The following is a 15,520-nucleotide window of genomic DNA, read 5'->3' on the forward strand; positions in this document are numbered from 1 at the left end:
CGTGCGTCTGACGTCACTGGGAGTCTCGTTCTTCCTGCGGTTGGAGACCAGAGGGGCTATCTGAAAGCAAACGGAGCTAGCAGCGTTTCTTTATCTTTGCATAGTTTTAAAGACACTGTTATTATAATCTAATTTCTGTGATCGTGTGATTGTAAGGGACCTTATTAACCGCCAAATTATCTCAGACGCCGTTTTCTCTTCGCCCCCGCCCGGAGAACAAGCTGGTACGTATCAAATACGTTAGCTATGTTAGCTTCGCTGTGTGTTGAGAGGCCTTTAGAAACATGGCGTTTAATTTCGCCAGTTGGTAAGGAAACCAAATGTAAGAGAAGCTGCATTTACTCCTTTAATTTTTTATATATAAATATGATCTGCGTATCCCTTCGGTTCTGTTGGCGTTAGTTATCATAAATGAGTTTATTTAACAATCAGGCGCAACAGCAGGCCTGTTATGGCGCACGTGTTAGTGCGCCAAAAATTACTGTTAGCGGTAATAAATTCAGATCAAATGAAGAAGAATTCACGTTAAACACGAGCGGAGACGCACACCGACCCACACAGCGTGTGCTACCCGGCTCAGAGGCTGCTCCAGCCTTCGGTGATCCGAAGCTTCAAACAAACCCGTGTCAACAAAAAACAAAAAGAGTGCGAGAGACTGATTTAATGATACACCTGTGACAGTCTGAGGCTTGAAGCAGGTAGGACTAATAATCACTGCCAGTTTTTAACGCCTACCATTGCGTCGGAATATTTGGTTATTAGCAGCGAAATCGAGACTGTGAGAAAAGTTATAGTTGTCGAACCGTAACCACATCCTGCTGTTCAGGATCAGGGAGCTGTCGGCATAATTGTTTTTCTACTCCTACCATTTTATTTATTTATTATTTTATTTTTATTTATTTATTTTAAGCCGTATACTAGTGTTTCTATTTTACCTAAATATTGTTGTATTTTTTTTATTTAGTTTGAAGTATTTTTAGATGTTTTTTTAAATGTAATTCTACAATTATTATTTTTTAAATTTAATTTGGTTTTACTTTGGATCTTTACTTGTACAGTACTTTATTCCACACACATTTTTTAAATATTAAATTTTTTGATTTTTAACATTTTATATTTACCCTTAATTGCTTTTGCAGACTTTTATTTAAGCACAAAGAACAATTTAAAAACGTTAAACATGTCCTTCAAGCGCATTACAACAAAGCCAGAACATGGAAATGACATGACACACACTAAAGTTCTTTTCTACTCTACATGAGCATTCAAAGCACTTTATACAGCAGTCATATCATAGTGCTTTCTATACATTCAGGCTCCAAATGCATTAGAGAGCAACTTGCAGATCAGTATCTTGACTGTACAGTCTGTATACAGAGCAGCCAGTGATCGGCCCAACTAACCTTCCTAATAGTAGATGACACGGTGAACCCTGTTCTGTTGAAATTGTGAGAGGTAATGGCTCAAACATGCCAGTGTGGTGGTCCTCGGACAGCTTTGCAGACAGTAGTCTGCACATTGTCTTGTTTGTGCTGCTGTTGGTCCATTAGTGACCCGTGAAGAAGAGCAGAGATCCAACATTCAAAGAGCTGAAATGAAACCAAGTGTTAAGAACAATAAACGGTGTCCTCTGCTGCCACTGTTTGTGTTTCTTTGTATATTTGTTGGTCTTCTGTCATTTGTGGGGACTCCACTGCTGCTCCCTTCCCTGTTCCAACCCACTTTTTAACCAGTCAGCATTTGATCTATTTGCATTTGTATTGGTCGGTGTGCGTAGAGTCTGCATACACGCGCTTCAAAGTTTAAATCATTTATTTTTAGATATTGTGGGTTCTAACACTGACTTTTCAGATGCAGGGAAAACACCAGGTGGCTTTTTGAGACACCCATTCACATTAGTGTTGCAGTGTAGGGCTGGGCGATATGGCCTAAAATCCATATCGTGATATAATTTGAAGCATGTGTGGTAACGATATATATCACGATATATTCTTTTCTTCTGTATAACGTATTTTCCACACTATAAGGACTTAAAATCCTTTAACTTTCTCAAAAATCGAGACTGTGCCTTACGTATGAATTCTGGTTGTGCTTACTGACCTCGAACCGATTTTGGCTGCAGAAATCTGTTAAAAATGTTTTAGTACAACTTTGGTAAGCCGCACTGCTTGATGGATTGTCAGAGCATTACGGCTGCCGTAGTGAGGAGTTGCGCGGAGTAATCTGGGTCCAAAACTCCGTCTGCTTCAGCTCCCAAAGTCAAACGAACACTGAGAGTTAAAAACGGTCTAAATTCTTTCATCTTTAATTAAATCATCAGCATTGCTGCTTTACCAGGTGTAACAATTAAGTCTAACATCCAGGCATCCATGAAAACAGAATTTATTACATTTAACGGAGTTAGAAGTTAACAGGAAGTTAGCTCGCTAGCTTCCACCTAAACATTTCATAGCATGTTCTGACTGAGAGATTTTTGAAACTAATTCAAACGTACAGCTCTGTTATCACTTCCAACATAAATGAAGACAGAAAACTAAACAGCAGTGACGTTTGCAGGGTTACTGAAGTTGGACTACCTGGTATATAATGTTGTGCTACGTGACCGCTAGCGACACAGCTATGTTAGCATAACATTAGCACAGTGAAGCTGGAGGATGAACGCCAACTTTTTTTCCACTCGATAAAAGTTAACGTGAGGGATTCTGGTGGTCAGGGACAAATGCAATCGCATAGCAGGATGCTGTACACGGGGCAAACTTCAGTCAGGAGAACAACTGAGATCATTCATCCACAATACGAGGTTAGTTATTAATATACTGCAACAACATGGGAACAGAGCAGCTGCGAGAGAATTCAGCATTAATGAATCAATGTTACAGGAAGTGGAGGAAGCGCAGTTTTTGGCTTTCCCCGTATATCAGAAGTGCTTCACCTCTTTTCTGACTGTCGCCCGCCATAATTTGCAGATGATAATGGTTGTAGCCGCTGCGATGCTTTCAACCAAAACAGGCGCAGCTTGATGACATCATCAACGTGCGCTATCGCAATAGAGCGGTATAGTCAAAATCTCTACCGTTGGCCAAATTTATATCGTTTCTATCGCCCACCCCTATTGCAGTGAGTCTTTTTTTTTTCTTTTTAATCTTCAGGTCGTCTCCTTTCCTGAGCTCCATATTTGTTATTCAGTGTTCACTTGGACCTCACCAGCATATCAGGTCCTTTCGATGATCCTGATTGTTGTTTGTGTTTTTTCTACTTATGTTTATTACGTCGTACTGCAGCTGATATCTGATGTTTAACCACCGCTTCACGTCTTCAGAGCCATGTACAATGGGATTGGCCTGACGACTCCGCGCGGGAGTGGCACCAATGGCTACGTGCAGCGCAACCTATCGAGTCTGCGGGTCAAGCGGCCGCGGGACGAGCGTGGCGGCGAGCGGGATGAGAAGGACCGGGAGAGGCTGGAGAGCCAGCTCAACAGGCAGCCCAATGCCGACATCCTGGAGCACCAGCGGAAGCGGCAGCTGGAGGTGAAGTGTGCCGAGCTGCAGGACATGATGGAGGAGCAAGGGTAAATATGGTTATTGAACTCAAAATGAATCTCTTTATCTAAGCTGCTGTGTGTTTGAAGGTCTCTGCTTCTTGAATCGTGAGGATTTCCAGCTTATTCTTAACTGAGTTTTTTTTTTTTTCTCTCTCACAAAAATATTGAACCGTGTCTTTAGAAATATGTAATCAATCCACCCAGATTGCTTCAGTGGGAGGAAGAAAGTACTGGTAGTGCAGCGTGCTGTTACACCGACTTCTGCATATTGCTAAATCTTCTTTGTGTGAACGCTCAGGTATTCTGCTGAGGAGATCGAGGAGAAGGTGAACAGTTTCCGCATGATGCTGCAGGAGAAGGAGGAGCCTGCACCCGCCTCCACAGAGAGACCAACGTAAGCATTTATGTCCTCATTAATAACAAAAGAAAACACAAATTGATTCCTCGAAGCAACTTTGGTTGCCTGTTTTCTTTTATTGGTTTCAAGAAACATATTTTTCTATAAACCAGCACCAGGCCTCGTACTTGCTGACCTCATATACAGTTTGCACGGAGGATAATCACACCTGTCAGTTTGTTATTTCTTTTACTTACCGTGAGCTCATTTGACAGCAACAGGGTTGCAGCGGAAGGAATAAGGCTAAAATTGTCTTGTGTCCATTAATTTAAAAGAACGTCCAGTTAATTACATTTGTAAAATCCTGCCATGTCTTAATATTAGAGCTACAGTGTGATGTTCAGGGGCACCAGCTCATTATTTGCAGAATTTACAGGAAGCTTGGTCTGCACGTGCTACCCAGGTGCCTAAACTCTGGGAAAACAGCATGACAGAAACTTCTAATCCTTCAGAGCGTGTTGTTGGGTTTTTACTGTTTCTTCTCAGGGTGACAGAGACGCATGCCCTCGCTGCTGCCAACCAGCAGAAGAATGACCGCCTTCGCGCTGCTTTTGGCATCGCCAGCGATTACGTGGACGGATCGTCCTTCCACGCTGACCGCAAGGAGAAAGAGAAGGAAAAGAGGGAGCAGGAACGACTGGAGAGGGAGAAGCAACAGCAACAGAAATACACGTGAGGAGGACATAAAAACACCTTCAGAGCCTGAGTGCACATCAAATTAATTATTAATTAATGTTTTGATTATTATTTAGAGTCTGGTTTGTTTGTTTTTTGTTTTTTTCTCTCTCAGGTTGCTGGAAGATTCAGATGAATCAGATTCTCCTCCAAAGAAGCGCAGTCGCAAGAAGAAAAAGAAAAACAAGAGCAGAGACAGGTGAGACGATAAATGAGGGGAAAGCAGAAAAGGTTTTGGCTGCTGAGCGGTGGTCTGATGGTTTTATTTCTTCTCCAAGCAGCTCAGAGAGTCCCTCCCCATCACCTCGCAGAGAGAAGAAGAAATCTAAAAAGAAGAAGAAGAAACGGTATTACACCACTGGGGCTGCCACAAACGATTGTTTTGATAGTCGACTAGTCACCGATTATTTTGGCGATTAGTCGACTAATCAGATCATCATCCATTGGACGTAAAACATACAGCTTATTGCACCAGCAGCATCTGCTCTTATATAACTATCATTAGCTTACAGCTTTAAGTGTTTAAGGTCTGTGCTAACTAAAAATAAAGACAAGATGATAGTTTATTAAATTTTAATGAAATTTGCAGATTGTTTCGGTGAAGTTTAATAAACTCCTTGCTATCTAAAATATAACAGGACACCGGAGTAAATTCTCCAGCATCTCACACTTCTGATGATCAGCTGTCTGCTTGACGTTTATTCAGCTGTGTAAAAACTATAACTTTAATCTCAGCCAAACAGATTTACTCAGGAACAAATAAAACACTGAAAAAAGCCAAACAATAACATTTGTAAGTTATCTAAGTGACTCATATATCATGTTTAACCTGAGTAGCGAAAGACGGCGGTGGGTTTGAAGCCGGGAGTCCGGTGTTCTCACGGCTCTAGTGACCTAGCCCCCGGCTCGCTATCGAGCTAGTGGGTAACAGACGTCTCCGAAAACGTCGGAGCGCTTTTGAAAATATGTGGTGTCCTGATAAACTGAGCAGATATTTGAGGTTTACACAGCTACATTCTCGCCTGAAAATATGTTAAACGTTTATTTTGTGACCCAGAAAGAATAATAAGAGTAATATTAAAACTAACTAGCTGCCGCCATTGTTGGAAACTGAGCTGGGCTGCGCTATGAATTCTGGGACACAGCTTCTTCTTCTTCTTCTTCGGGGTTTAACGGCAGCTGGCATCCTTGTACATGCAGTGCTGCCATCTTCTGTTTCAGTCCGTTATTACACTCTTAAATCCTGCTACTTATTCCTGCGTCTTTTGGGATCTTACAAAGCTTCAAACGACGCGTCGACTATTAAATCAGTCGTCGACGATTTTGATAGTTGACGTAATCGTGACAGCCCCATACACCACCATTTATTTTTTTCATTCATATTCATTTATATCATACAGACTGTCACTGTTAACCTGAAAATCTGTTTTTCAGAGAGGTGTCAGAGGAGGAAGAAGACAGGTAGGTGTTTATCAGACTCTTGTACTTGACAGCCAATCGGCAGCGTTTGATTTTGTCGCTGTTTAAACAGCGTTGTGTCTAACTTTGTCCTTCGCCCTCTTTAAAGTTCGTCAGAGGAAAAAGAGATGGTGTCGAAGAAAAACAGAAGAAAGAGTGAAAGCGCGAGTCCTCCAAAAGCAAAGCCAGGACGAGGCAGGAGCTCTTCCTCCAGCTCTGCTCACAGGTATGACATCAAACAGGAGACATGCAGGGCCAGCTTTGAGGAACTGGCTGTTCATAATTAACCTTACAGTGCCGTTCGTACTCAGTGTGACACCACTTATCTTCCCTACTGTATCATTTGAGGGGTTTTTTTTCTCATTTTTATCTTCGTTTTTGTCTTTTGAGAAAAACAAAAGCTTCGTTATTGTGTTTGGTAAAATCGTGTCCTACTGGATCTAACCAACAAGGAATAGCTTTATGTTTCATGTCACTCTGACCTCGACCCAATATGTGACATTCATGTTTTTAATTCCTAGTCATAAGGTCATGATCTCTTTTCCTTTTGACTTGATCCTGCTTCATGGATCATCACGAAGTATTGTTCTACATGACTACAGACTGAAAAACAGATAAAAGGAACAGATGGGGGCAGATCACGTTTTTTGCTTATAGTTTCTCAGAAATGTGAGGATGTGAAGGCTTTTTTTGCCACGTCACAGTAAACTGGATAGAAAGTTTTACAGACAAAGCAATACATCAGTGAATCCCTTAACTTTAAAAACAGCTTTGACATTTTGGATCAAATTATTAAATCCCCCCCCCCTACGTTAGCAGCAGCCCATCTCCGGCGCCACCAAGATCACGCCAACAGGACCAGACTGGAAGAAACGTTGTTGAAGGTAGAAAAGGCAGTTCTCCAGACAGGAGGAGACGAGGCCATGAGGAGCAGAGCCCAGAACAGGGCGAACGGGTAAGGCTGAGCGTGTGTGGTCACTAATACTATTTAATATTGATCGACACCTTAAAGTGACGGAAACGCTTTTTCATGTCATCTAGAAGAGGCCCAATCTTCAGAGGGAAAAAGAGCGACCAAGCGAGATGGAGAGGACCTCCAGGAGACACAACTACTCATCCCCTTCTCCCCCACCACAGCTGGCAAAAGCCACAGAGAGAGAGAGAGGAAGGAGGTCCAGGAGCAAGCAGAAGGAGAGTGAGAAAGGGAGGCGCTCAAGAAGCAGAGAAGTGGAGAAAAGAAGGCGTTCCCAGAGTGTGGAGATCATGGAGAAGAGGAGGCGCTCGAGGAGTGTGGAGATCATGGAGAAGAGGAGGCGCTCGAGGAGTGTGGAGATCATGGAGAAGAGGAGGCGCTCGAGGAGTGTGGAGATCATGGAGAAGAGGAGGCGCTCGAGAAGCTTAGAAAATGAGAGGGAAAGATCACGACGTTCAAGAAGCAAGGAGAAGGAGAGAAATAGGCACTCCAGAAGCAGAGACATACAGAGGGGGAGACGATCGAGGAGTCGGGACATGGAGAGGGGGAGACGATCGAGGAGTCGGGACATGGAGAGGGGGAGACGATCGAGGAGTCGGGACATGGAAAGGAACAGAGGGCAGCATTTAAGAATAAGAGACACGGAGAGGGTAAGGAGATCGAGGAGTCGAGAGATGGAAAGGGGGAGACGATCGAGGAGCAGAGAAAATGAGGGGGAGAGAAGTAAGCGCTCCAGAAGCAGAGACATGGAGAGGGGAAGAACAGCAAGTCCAGAGATGGAGAGAGGGAGGCGTTCAAGGAGCAGAGAACAGCGGGACAAAGGAAAGGAGAGCATCCCTCAGAGGACAAGACATGACTCCTCCTCATCCCCTTCCCCTTCCCCTCTGAAACAGGAAACCAGGATGGAAAGGAGCAAAGACGGAATTAAACTGGACAAAAAGTCAAGACATGACTCCTCCTCCACGCCTTCGCCTCCCCCTGAAAAAGAGAGAACAAGGAGGGAGAGGAGTAGAGAGAGGGAGCGCAGAACTAATGATCTGCAGTCAGCAGTGCCAAACGAAAGGGACAACAGGAAGGATGCAAGGAGACTTGCGAGAGAGACGCCTCCTCGCCAGCAGAGAAATGACAGGAAGAGGGACGGACAACCATCCCGTGACTCCTTGTCACCTGCTTCCCACTCACCTGTCACCAATGGACGTCAGAGGGAAAAGGAGAACGACAGGAGAGGAGAAACAGACAGAGAGAGCAACAAGGAGAAGGACCGGCATCTGAACAAGCAGAGGGAAGAAGACAGAGTCCAGGAAGGCAAGAGGAAGCGGGACGAGGTTCGATTGTCCTCAGAAATCAGGCGAGATGAATCAAGGCCTGCCGAGAAGGCGGTGAGTGAAAGACCGGAGGCGAGGGAGAAGCCTGCTGAGAAACGGGAGAGCAGCAGCAGCAGCAGCAGCAGCAGCAGTAGTAGCGGCAGCAATAGCAGCAGCGACAGTGACAGTGATAGCTCCTCATCTTCTTCATCATCTTCCTCCTCCTCCTCGTCCTCATCCTCTGAAGATGAAGGCAAGTCAAAAAAGGCTGGCTCCCCACAGAGGGAGAAGGACAGCCTAGGAAAAGCTGCACTGTCCGCCATCGGGATTGCAGTCCAGAGACATTTAGCCAACGGTAAACAGCAGAGCTCGGCCTCTGAGCGCGACACACCCAAAAGCTCCCAGAGGGAGCGAGGAGGAGGAGCAGGGGGAAGAGATGCACCCGAGAGGGAAAGACTGCCTCAAAGAGCTCCGACAGAGGAGTGCTCACGCCGCACCAAAGGCCAGGAACGCTACAGCCCCACACAGATGGACAGTCCCAGCCCACCTCCTTCCCCACCCAGCAGAGCAGGCACCAGAGGAGGCAGGAGATATTCTCCCTCTGAGGCTGATGGTGGGAGGGGGAGAGCAGAGGTAAAGGCTGGGGAAAAGGAGAGAGGGAGGGACAAAGACACAACCAGGGGAGCCACAAGGTCTAGCCCCTTTGCCCGGAGGTCACGCTCTCCACCCCAGAGGAAAGCTACCGTCTCACCCCCCCGTCGCACTCCACCCAGGCAGTATCAGGACCCCCCAGCCCGGTCCAGAAGAGTTTCTCCACCTCCTCCAGCCTGGTCAGACCGAGACAGGGACAGGCAGAGGCAGAGGGACAGAGACCGTGAGAGGGAGCGGGATAGGGTCATCAGGAGGACCAGGTCCAGAAGTCCAAGGAGACGTAGCAGGTCCACTTCAAGAGGTCTAAGAAGACGAAGCCCCCCCAACAGGTAAGAGACAAGCCGACACTGTAAGTGTGCAGGGTCTGCAGGGCAGCGTTGTCATGAGGCAACATCCATATTCTCTTACGTTAATGAACAGCCTCACAGGGACGTCATCATCTTATGTTTTATTGTATTTTTTTCTGTGACTGTGCTTGAGCTTGTCTAAGTGCAGTACACGGCTACAGCACGCACCAAATCCTAAGAGTTCCAGTCGTCGGCAACAGAAGGGAAAATTGTACGAAGTAAATCTTGAGTAGGTAACAGATCACATGATGAATATTTAGGGGGCAAATTTACAACCACAGCTCCCCAATAGTTGGGACGCTGAATAAAATGTGATGTGCAAATATCAAACTCTTTCACAATCGAACAAATATCAAATGCTTAAGCTGTGGACATGTGATGGCAGCTGCATGTCTCTGAATAGTTGTGACATTCTGAGTCTGTGTTTTCCAAAGATGCACTAATCTTTGGAAAACACAGAGATCACTAATGTGAAACTAATGTTTCTTTCGGTCGTCTTCTTTCCTAATATTAGTCAGTTTGCAGTGCTGGTGATCAGGTGGGGGGGGGGCAGAGCTGGCACACCTAAACCTTTAAGTGAGGGTGTGTCGGAAACACGAGGCAGAGGCCTGGGTCTATGAGCTCTTCAAGGGTGGGTGCTGCAGGAGCTGCGATGATGGTTGTTCCCTGTTGCGGTAGTAATCCACGATACCAGATGGTGGGCACTGGAGGTGAAGAGATCCATCAAGCTAATGCAGTCCTGTTGGACTTGGTTAGCCTGGGGTGAGGTCACTGAGGCAGCTAACTCCTTGGTTTCTGGTCCTCTGGGGTGGGTAAAGTTTTCCCCTGAGGTCCTGAAAGCTCTGGATGTTGTAGGGCTGTCCTGGTTGACATGCCTCTACAAAGTCACATCTTGGGTGGTGTCTCTGGATTGCCATGTGGGCGTAGCCAGCTGGCAGGAGGCCTCCAGTTTGGCCTCAGATTCTCAACTCTGGTTTTTGCAGATGATGCTGTTAGGCTGGCTTCAGCTCACCTCCAGCTCGCGTTGCAGCAGTTCACAGCTAAGTGTAAGTGAGGATGTCTCCTGGGCGAGGTGTTTTAGGCATGTCCTGTCAGACGAAGGCCCTGGGGCAGACCCAGACCACGCTGGAGAGATTACCTCTGTCTGCTGGCCTAAAAGCACCTCGGTCCTGTCCTGATGTATGAACTTCAGATCAGCCCCCTCTAATATTAATTAGGGTTCTGAACTCTTGTATGTACTAACGTGTCATTATAAATAAAAACGTAGGTTACTTCAGATGGAAGTTTATAATCTGACATCATTGTTTTTCTGTTTAGTGTGTTGTGGGCGGCGATCCAATGATGATTTCTGCCATGCTGACTGTGCAGAGTAACAGAGTAAAGTCAAATCTTTCCCCCCCCCCAGGCCTCGGCGGTCTCCGTCTCCACAGCGGCGAAGAAGGACAAGTCGCTCGCTCTCACGTGAAAGAGAAAGGGAGAGAGAACGTGAGAGGGTCAGGAGGAGGGAGCTCGAGCAGGAGCGAGAAAGGGAGAAGGAAAAAGAAAGCCTGCAGCCAAAGGATGTTCCCCAACCCCGCAGGTCTTCTTCCTCGTCATCATCTTCTTCCAGCTCCTCTTCTTCCTCTGCGTCCTCACAGTCACCGCCGCCAGAGAGGAAAGACAGCAGAGGACCATCAGAGAGGGACAGGAGAGCAGATCAGCAGGACGAGAGGAGGGAGCAGAAAAGCCGCCCCTCTGCCTCACAGGGCGCTTCTAGAGACTCTTCTCATGCTCCACCCTCAGGTGGGAGAGGCTCACAGTCGGATTCTCGCCGCTCTGAAGTGACCCCGCAAAGATCTCTGGGGAGCAGCCAACCAGACGGCAAGCAGCCGCACCGGGGTCAAAGCGGAAAGCGGTCGCCGCCAGCCAGCCGCCAGCCACCCGAACGAACGGGCAGAAGCGAGAGCGCTGTAAACGGGAAGGAGGCAGAGATGAAGAGCAGCAGCTCCAGCTCCTCTTCATCTTCTTCCTCCTCTTCATCATCATCCTCCTCATCATCATCATCTTCGTCCTCTTCAGACAGCTCAGATTCTGAAGCCGAGCAGGAGAACGGGTGAGCAGACTGATAATCTGAGCTGACAGTGGAGTTCACTGTGTGCGTCACACCATTAATGAACTAAGACGGTTTTCTTTTCTCTCCAACAGGAAGGCAGCCAAAGATAAGAGCTCTGCTTCCTCTTCCTCTGACAACGAGAAGGAAGCAAAGAAGAGAAGGTAAGAAGGGAGGACCACACAAACACTAGCGACTGTTTAATACCTTCACCACAGCAACGACACGTTTATGCTGTTGCTTGAAGTGAAAGTCTCCGGATAGATGGAAAGAAAGAAACACTCAGGAGTAGAACACGTGGTAACAGGAAGTTGTAAAATAGTTTGTTGCTGTTTGTTTTTAATCATCAGTTGTGACATCGCTTTGGGCAACAGTGGCGAGCTGGCAGCTAGCTTAAAGATTTCATGAAAAACATCAGTGGTCCTGTAAAATGTTAAACTGCATTAACAGGCAGATAAAATGAACTGTTGCCCAATGAATGTTTTTTTTGTCCTGTGTAGTCACCACTTCTCTGGAAGTTATCATTGTTATCATGCTCGCTGAGCCGTTAGGCGAGTACCGGCCTGCTTCAGCTTTAATGGTTACAGTGATGTTTGATTATACCGAGGTTGCAGCGCGGTAGTCTGATGACAGATTTGTATTTTGCTCGCAGCCCCATCAGGCCTCAGCGGGTGCCAGCTGATTCGCTGAGAGATTCTCGCTCCCTCAGTTACTCTCCTCCCCGACACGTGAGACCAGTGGCGTCCTCACCGAGCCGCAGGTCTGTAACCACCCAGGACATTTGAACTTGACATAGAGCGACAGCAGCCTACGGTGTCGTTTATTCGTTTTGGTTGGTTTTACAGAATTAGAAAAATCATTTGTGGAGTAAGTTGTAAAAGTATTTTTTAAATGATGCTGAATCTAAAATATATTGAGAGGCTGCTGTGATTACATGTCCTGATTACTTCAGCAGGCTTATATCTGAATACAATTATTAAAAAATAAACAGGTTGTGTTTAGTGCTGTTTACTGAGATGTGCAGCAGTAAGTGATGCAGGGCGAGAAGACCAGGAGATTTGCTGGAAGTGGAGACCAAACTTTGAAACCCTTTGGCGGGCGGTTTCCGACCCCCGGGCCATGTGTTTGACACACCTGCCATAAACTGTAAAACAAATAGGAATGAACACATCACCACTTCCTGTCAGGGTACAAAAATGAAGACGGAACATCTCAAATTAACCTCCCTGATCATATATGCAGATATATCTGCAGAAGCTGGTGCTTTTTGTATCTAATGCACCTGTTTCACATTAGCTGTTGTGAAACGATTTTGTATGAATAAAGGTTTGTTTATATTAAAGTGGAGTAGTAGTGGAAAAAGGTCTGGAAATGACTTGTTTGTTTTTTCTTAAACTCTTTGCTGGTAGAAGCAGCAACAGACGGTCACCGAACCAATCATCGAGCAGCAGACGAAGGAAGTGAGCCAACAGCAGACGCCTCCCTTCTTCTTCTGTGGTGTTTGAACTGGACTACAACACAAACTCCAGAGCCAGCAGATCTGCGTCGCCGGGAGGTCTCCAGTGTTAGTGGGTTTTTTGTTTTGTTTTTTTTAAGCAGCGATGGCTCGAGGCTGGCGTGTACGTCTCTTTTTATGAGCTCAGTAAAAAGTTCACACAGTTAAGTAAAGCGTAACTCTAGCACTGTTCCTCTGTACCTGTACTCTGTGTTGCGTTTCACCTGTAGATATGAGCTGTCTGTATTTTGGTTATCATGTGAGTTCCATTTAATGTGAGCGGAAACTGAAACGTGGTTAATTTCTTTGTTGCAAATGATTAATAACAATAATAAAAGGCAATTGTACATTTTATTTGTCTGGGAGTTTTCTGTTGCTGTGCTTTGTGTCACACTTTAAAGGTACTTTTGTTGTTTTTCTGCAATTTGTGACTTCAGCAGTTCTGAGCAGCGGGTGTGTTGCTGTTCTTTTAACTTTTAACACCATTTTCTCAACAGGCTTCTGCTGGAAATAAGAATGTTTAACAGCTCACTCGGTCCAATAACGGTCACATCGACTCACTGCGTATGAGAAGTACAACTGAGCATTATTTCAACTTGCATTTCTTAACAGTAAAAAGATGTTTTGAAACTTCCTAGCAGTCACGTTCTGTTAATGCCGAGTGTCAAAGAGGAAATGCACCTTTAAGTAGCAGTGATCAAGGTTTTGTTGTAGTGCAGAGAATTACTTCAGTTTGCTTCTTTTGACTGAACAATTTCAGTTTTTGTCCTCTTATTCAGAAACTGTAACAAGCAATTTTCATACATTAATCCTAGTTTTTAATTTCTTAACACTAAATCTAAGTCTTTCAATGTAAAAGTATTTGTACTGTAGTAACAGATTTAATTAAATTATGCCGTGCACGTTTATCTTTATGGTGTAAACATACGGTCATAATTGCTCAGTTTTCACCACAAGTGTTCTATAAAAAGCCACAAAAGTCTTTTTATACTTTTATCATGAATAAAAACAGGAGCTGAGCAGTTGTTGCTTAACAATCTGTTTTCCTGAAAAAAAAAAAAAGTCCTGTTCATTCGGTTGAGTTTCACTTCATGTTTCCTTCTTGTTGCCCACGCCCCAGCGTTTGAGAACCGCTACACCACAGTTTAATAAAGATGGAAACTAAGTGTCTTTGAGCAGGTAGGTTGTAGAATTAGCCCAGGTTTTCCTGGAAAAACCAGTGACTCGTTTTATGAATGCAGTAATTTTAAAAACGACAATCAAGGCCGCTTTCTGCCCGCTGTGCGCAGATGATTCACCAGAGGAGCAATAAAGCAGCAAATGCAACGATGAGTTCACACAGTTTTGTTTCTCACATGGTGACAGCAGACCAGCCTCTCGCTCCAAAACATGAGCTCAGCTGAATCCGCAAGTTACTGAAAATTACAAGTGTGGAAAAAAAAACCGTTTAACACAAAGTATTAAGTGAGTAACAAGTGTAACGTTACAAAATAAAAGCTTGGAGCTCTGAATTTCAAAATAAAGAGTTTTGCAACAGGATACTATTACAAATCATTTACAGATATAGGGTCACACGTGGGTCACCCGGCTGATTTATTTCCTGCAGTCGTTTGTGACATTTTTCCTTTGGTTTCGTTTCTTTAGCAGCTTTTTAAATGTCCGTAGAATTTCTTGTGAAATACTTTTTTGTTGGTAAAAAAGTGACCTGCCAGCGGAAATCTTGGTGTGACCGGACATAAGCGCAAGCTGCTGTTGTAATACTAAAACTGGTGACACGCCATCGTTCAGTGTGTGTTTCTCACTACTTTGACTTCACACACGACACAGACAAGTTCTGATTCTGAGCTCCGTGTTTCAGATATTTTGGTTAAAGTTCAAACTGTGAATTTTAGTTTTGGTTGCACTTCTTTAGCATTCACTCTTTACTGACCACAGAGGGAAAGCTCATTAACAGCATGTCATTACAGTGGACTTGCTTTTTGCGTTTTTGTGTCTTTGTAGTTTTATTATGTACTTTTTACTCACCCTACGTCCTTTTCATTTGACCTTTTTGTCTGACGGGTTTGAGCCTCTTTCAAGACTCCTCCTTTCAGTAATTTTTGTCATTCTTTTTGTTGCTTTGGGGTCATTTTAAAGTGTCATAGTGACCATTTTGCATCTTTGTTTTTCACCTTTGTACGTAATTTGTCTTTCTGCATTGATTTTATTATTCATTTACTTCTGTCTGTCTCTCTCTTTTTAATTTTTCTTAATTTTACCCTTTCAAAGATAAATCAGCATCACTACCCATGTTTTAACTTTAATAAATAAATCTGTGTTATTAAGTTATTACTGTGAAATTATTGTTATTATTCTTGTAACTATGCTCCCACTGTAGAAAATAAACAATTCATTCAATGGTTCATTTGTAATGGGGGAAACAGTAAGTATTTGTCAGTAAGAAGGCTGTAAAACCTGTGATGATTCAGACTCTCATGATACTTTCCAAGTGAAGATTTTTTTTAATTGTAATATTTTGTAAAACCCTCCAAGGTTCAAGAATCTTTCTTTGTCCCATCCATAGTTATACGAGTACAGCACGCAGTGA

At 44.5% G+C, this 15,520-nt stretch overlaps 1 protein-coding gene across 7 annotated transcripts; it reads left to right on the forward strand.

Annotated features, from left to right (window-relative positions):
• Positions 1–13,287, forward strand: srrm2 (serine/arginine repetitive matrix 2). 7 transcript variants are annotated; one of them, XM_040041582.1, is made up of 15 exons: positions 2–224; positions 3,320–3,571; positions 3,843–3,938; positions 4,428–4,613; positions 4,732–4,815; positions 4,895–4,963; positions 6,051–6,077; positions 6,184–6,300; positions 6,891–7,029; positions 7,116–7,583; positions 7,617–9,331; positions 10,755–11,441; positions 11,534–11,602; positions 12,091–12,198; positions 12,848–13,287. In XM_040041582.1, exons 2-15 carry the CDS (start codon positions 3,324–3,326, stop codon positions 12,900–12,902), a joined length of 4,068 nt encoding a protein of 1,355 aa, XP_039897516.1. In that variant the 5' UTR covers positions 2–224; positions 3,320–3,323; the 3' UTR covers positions 12,903–13,287. The 7 variants fall into 7 exon arrangements, with proteins under 7 accessions (XP_039897521.1, XP_039897516.1, XP_039897519.1 ...); XM_040041585.1 differs by having other exon boundaries at positions 7,650–9,331; XM_040041584.1 differs by having other exon boundaries at positions 7,116–7,423; positions 7,460–9,331.
• The last annotated feature ends 2,233 nt before the right edge of the window (positions 13,288–15,520 follow it).

The sequence above is a fragment of the Simochromis diagramma genome, unplaced genomic scaffold (assembly GCF_900408965.1).
Source record: "Simochromis diagramma unplaced genomic scaffold, fSimDia1.1 OVJJ01000321.1, whole genome shotgun sequence".
Taxonomy (NCBI): Eukaryota; Metazoa; Chordata; class Actinopteri; order Cichliformes; family Cichlidae; genus Simochromis; species Simochromis diagramma.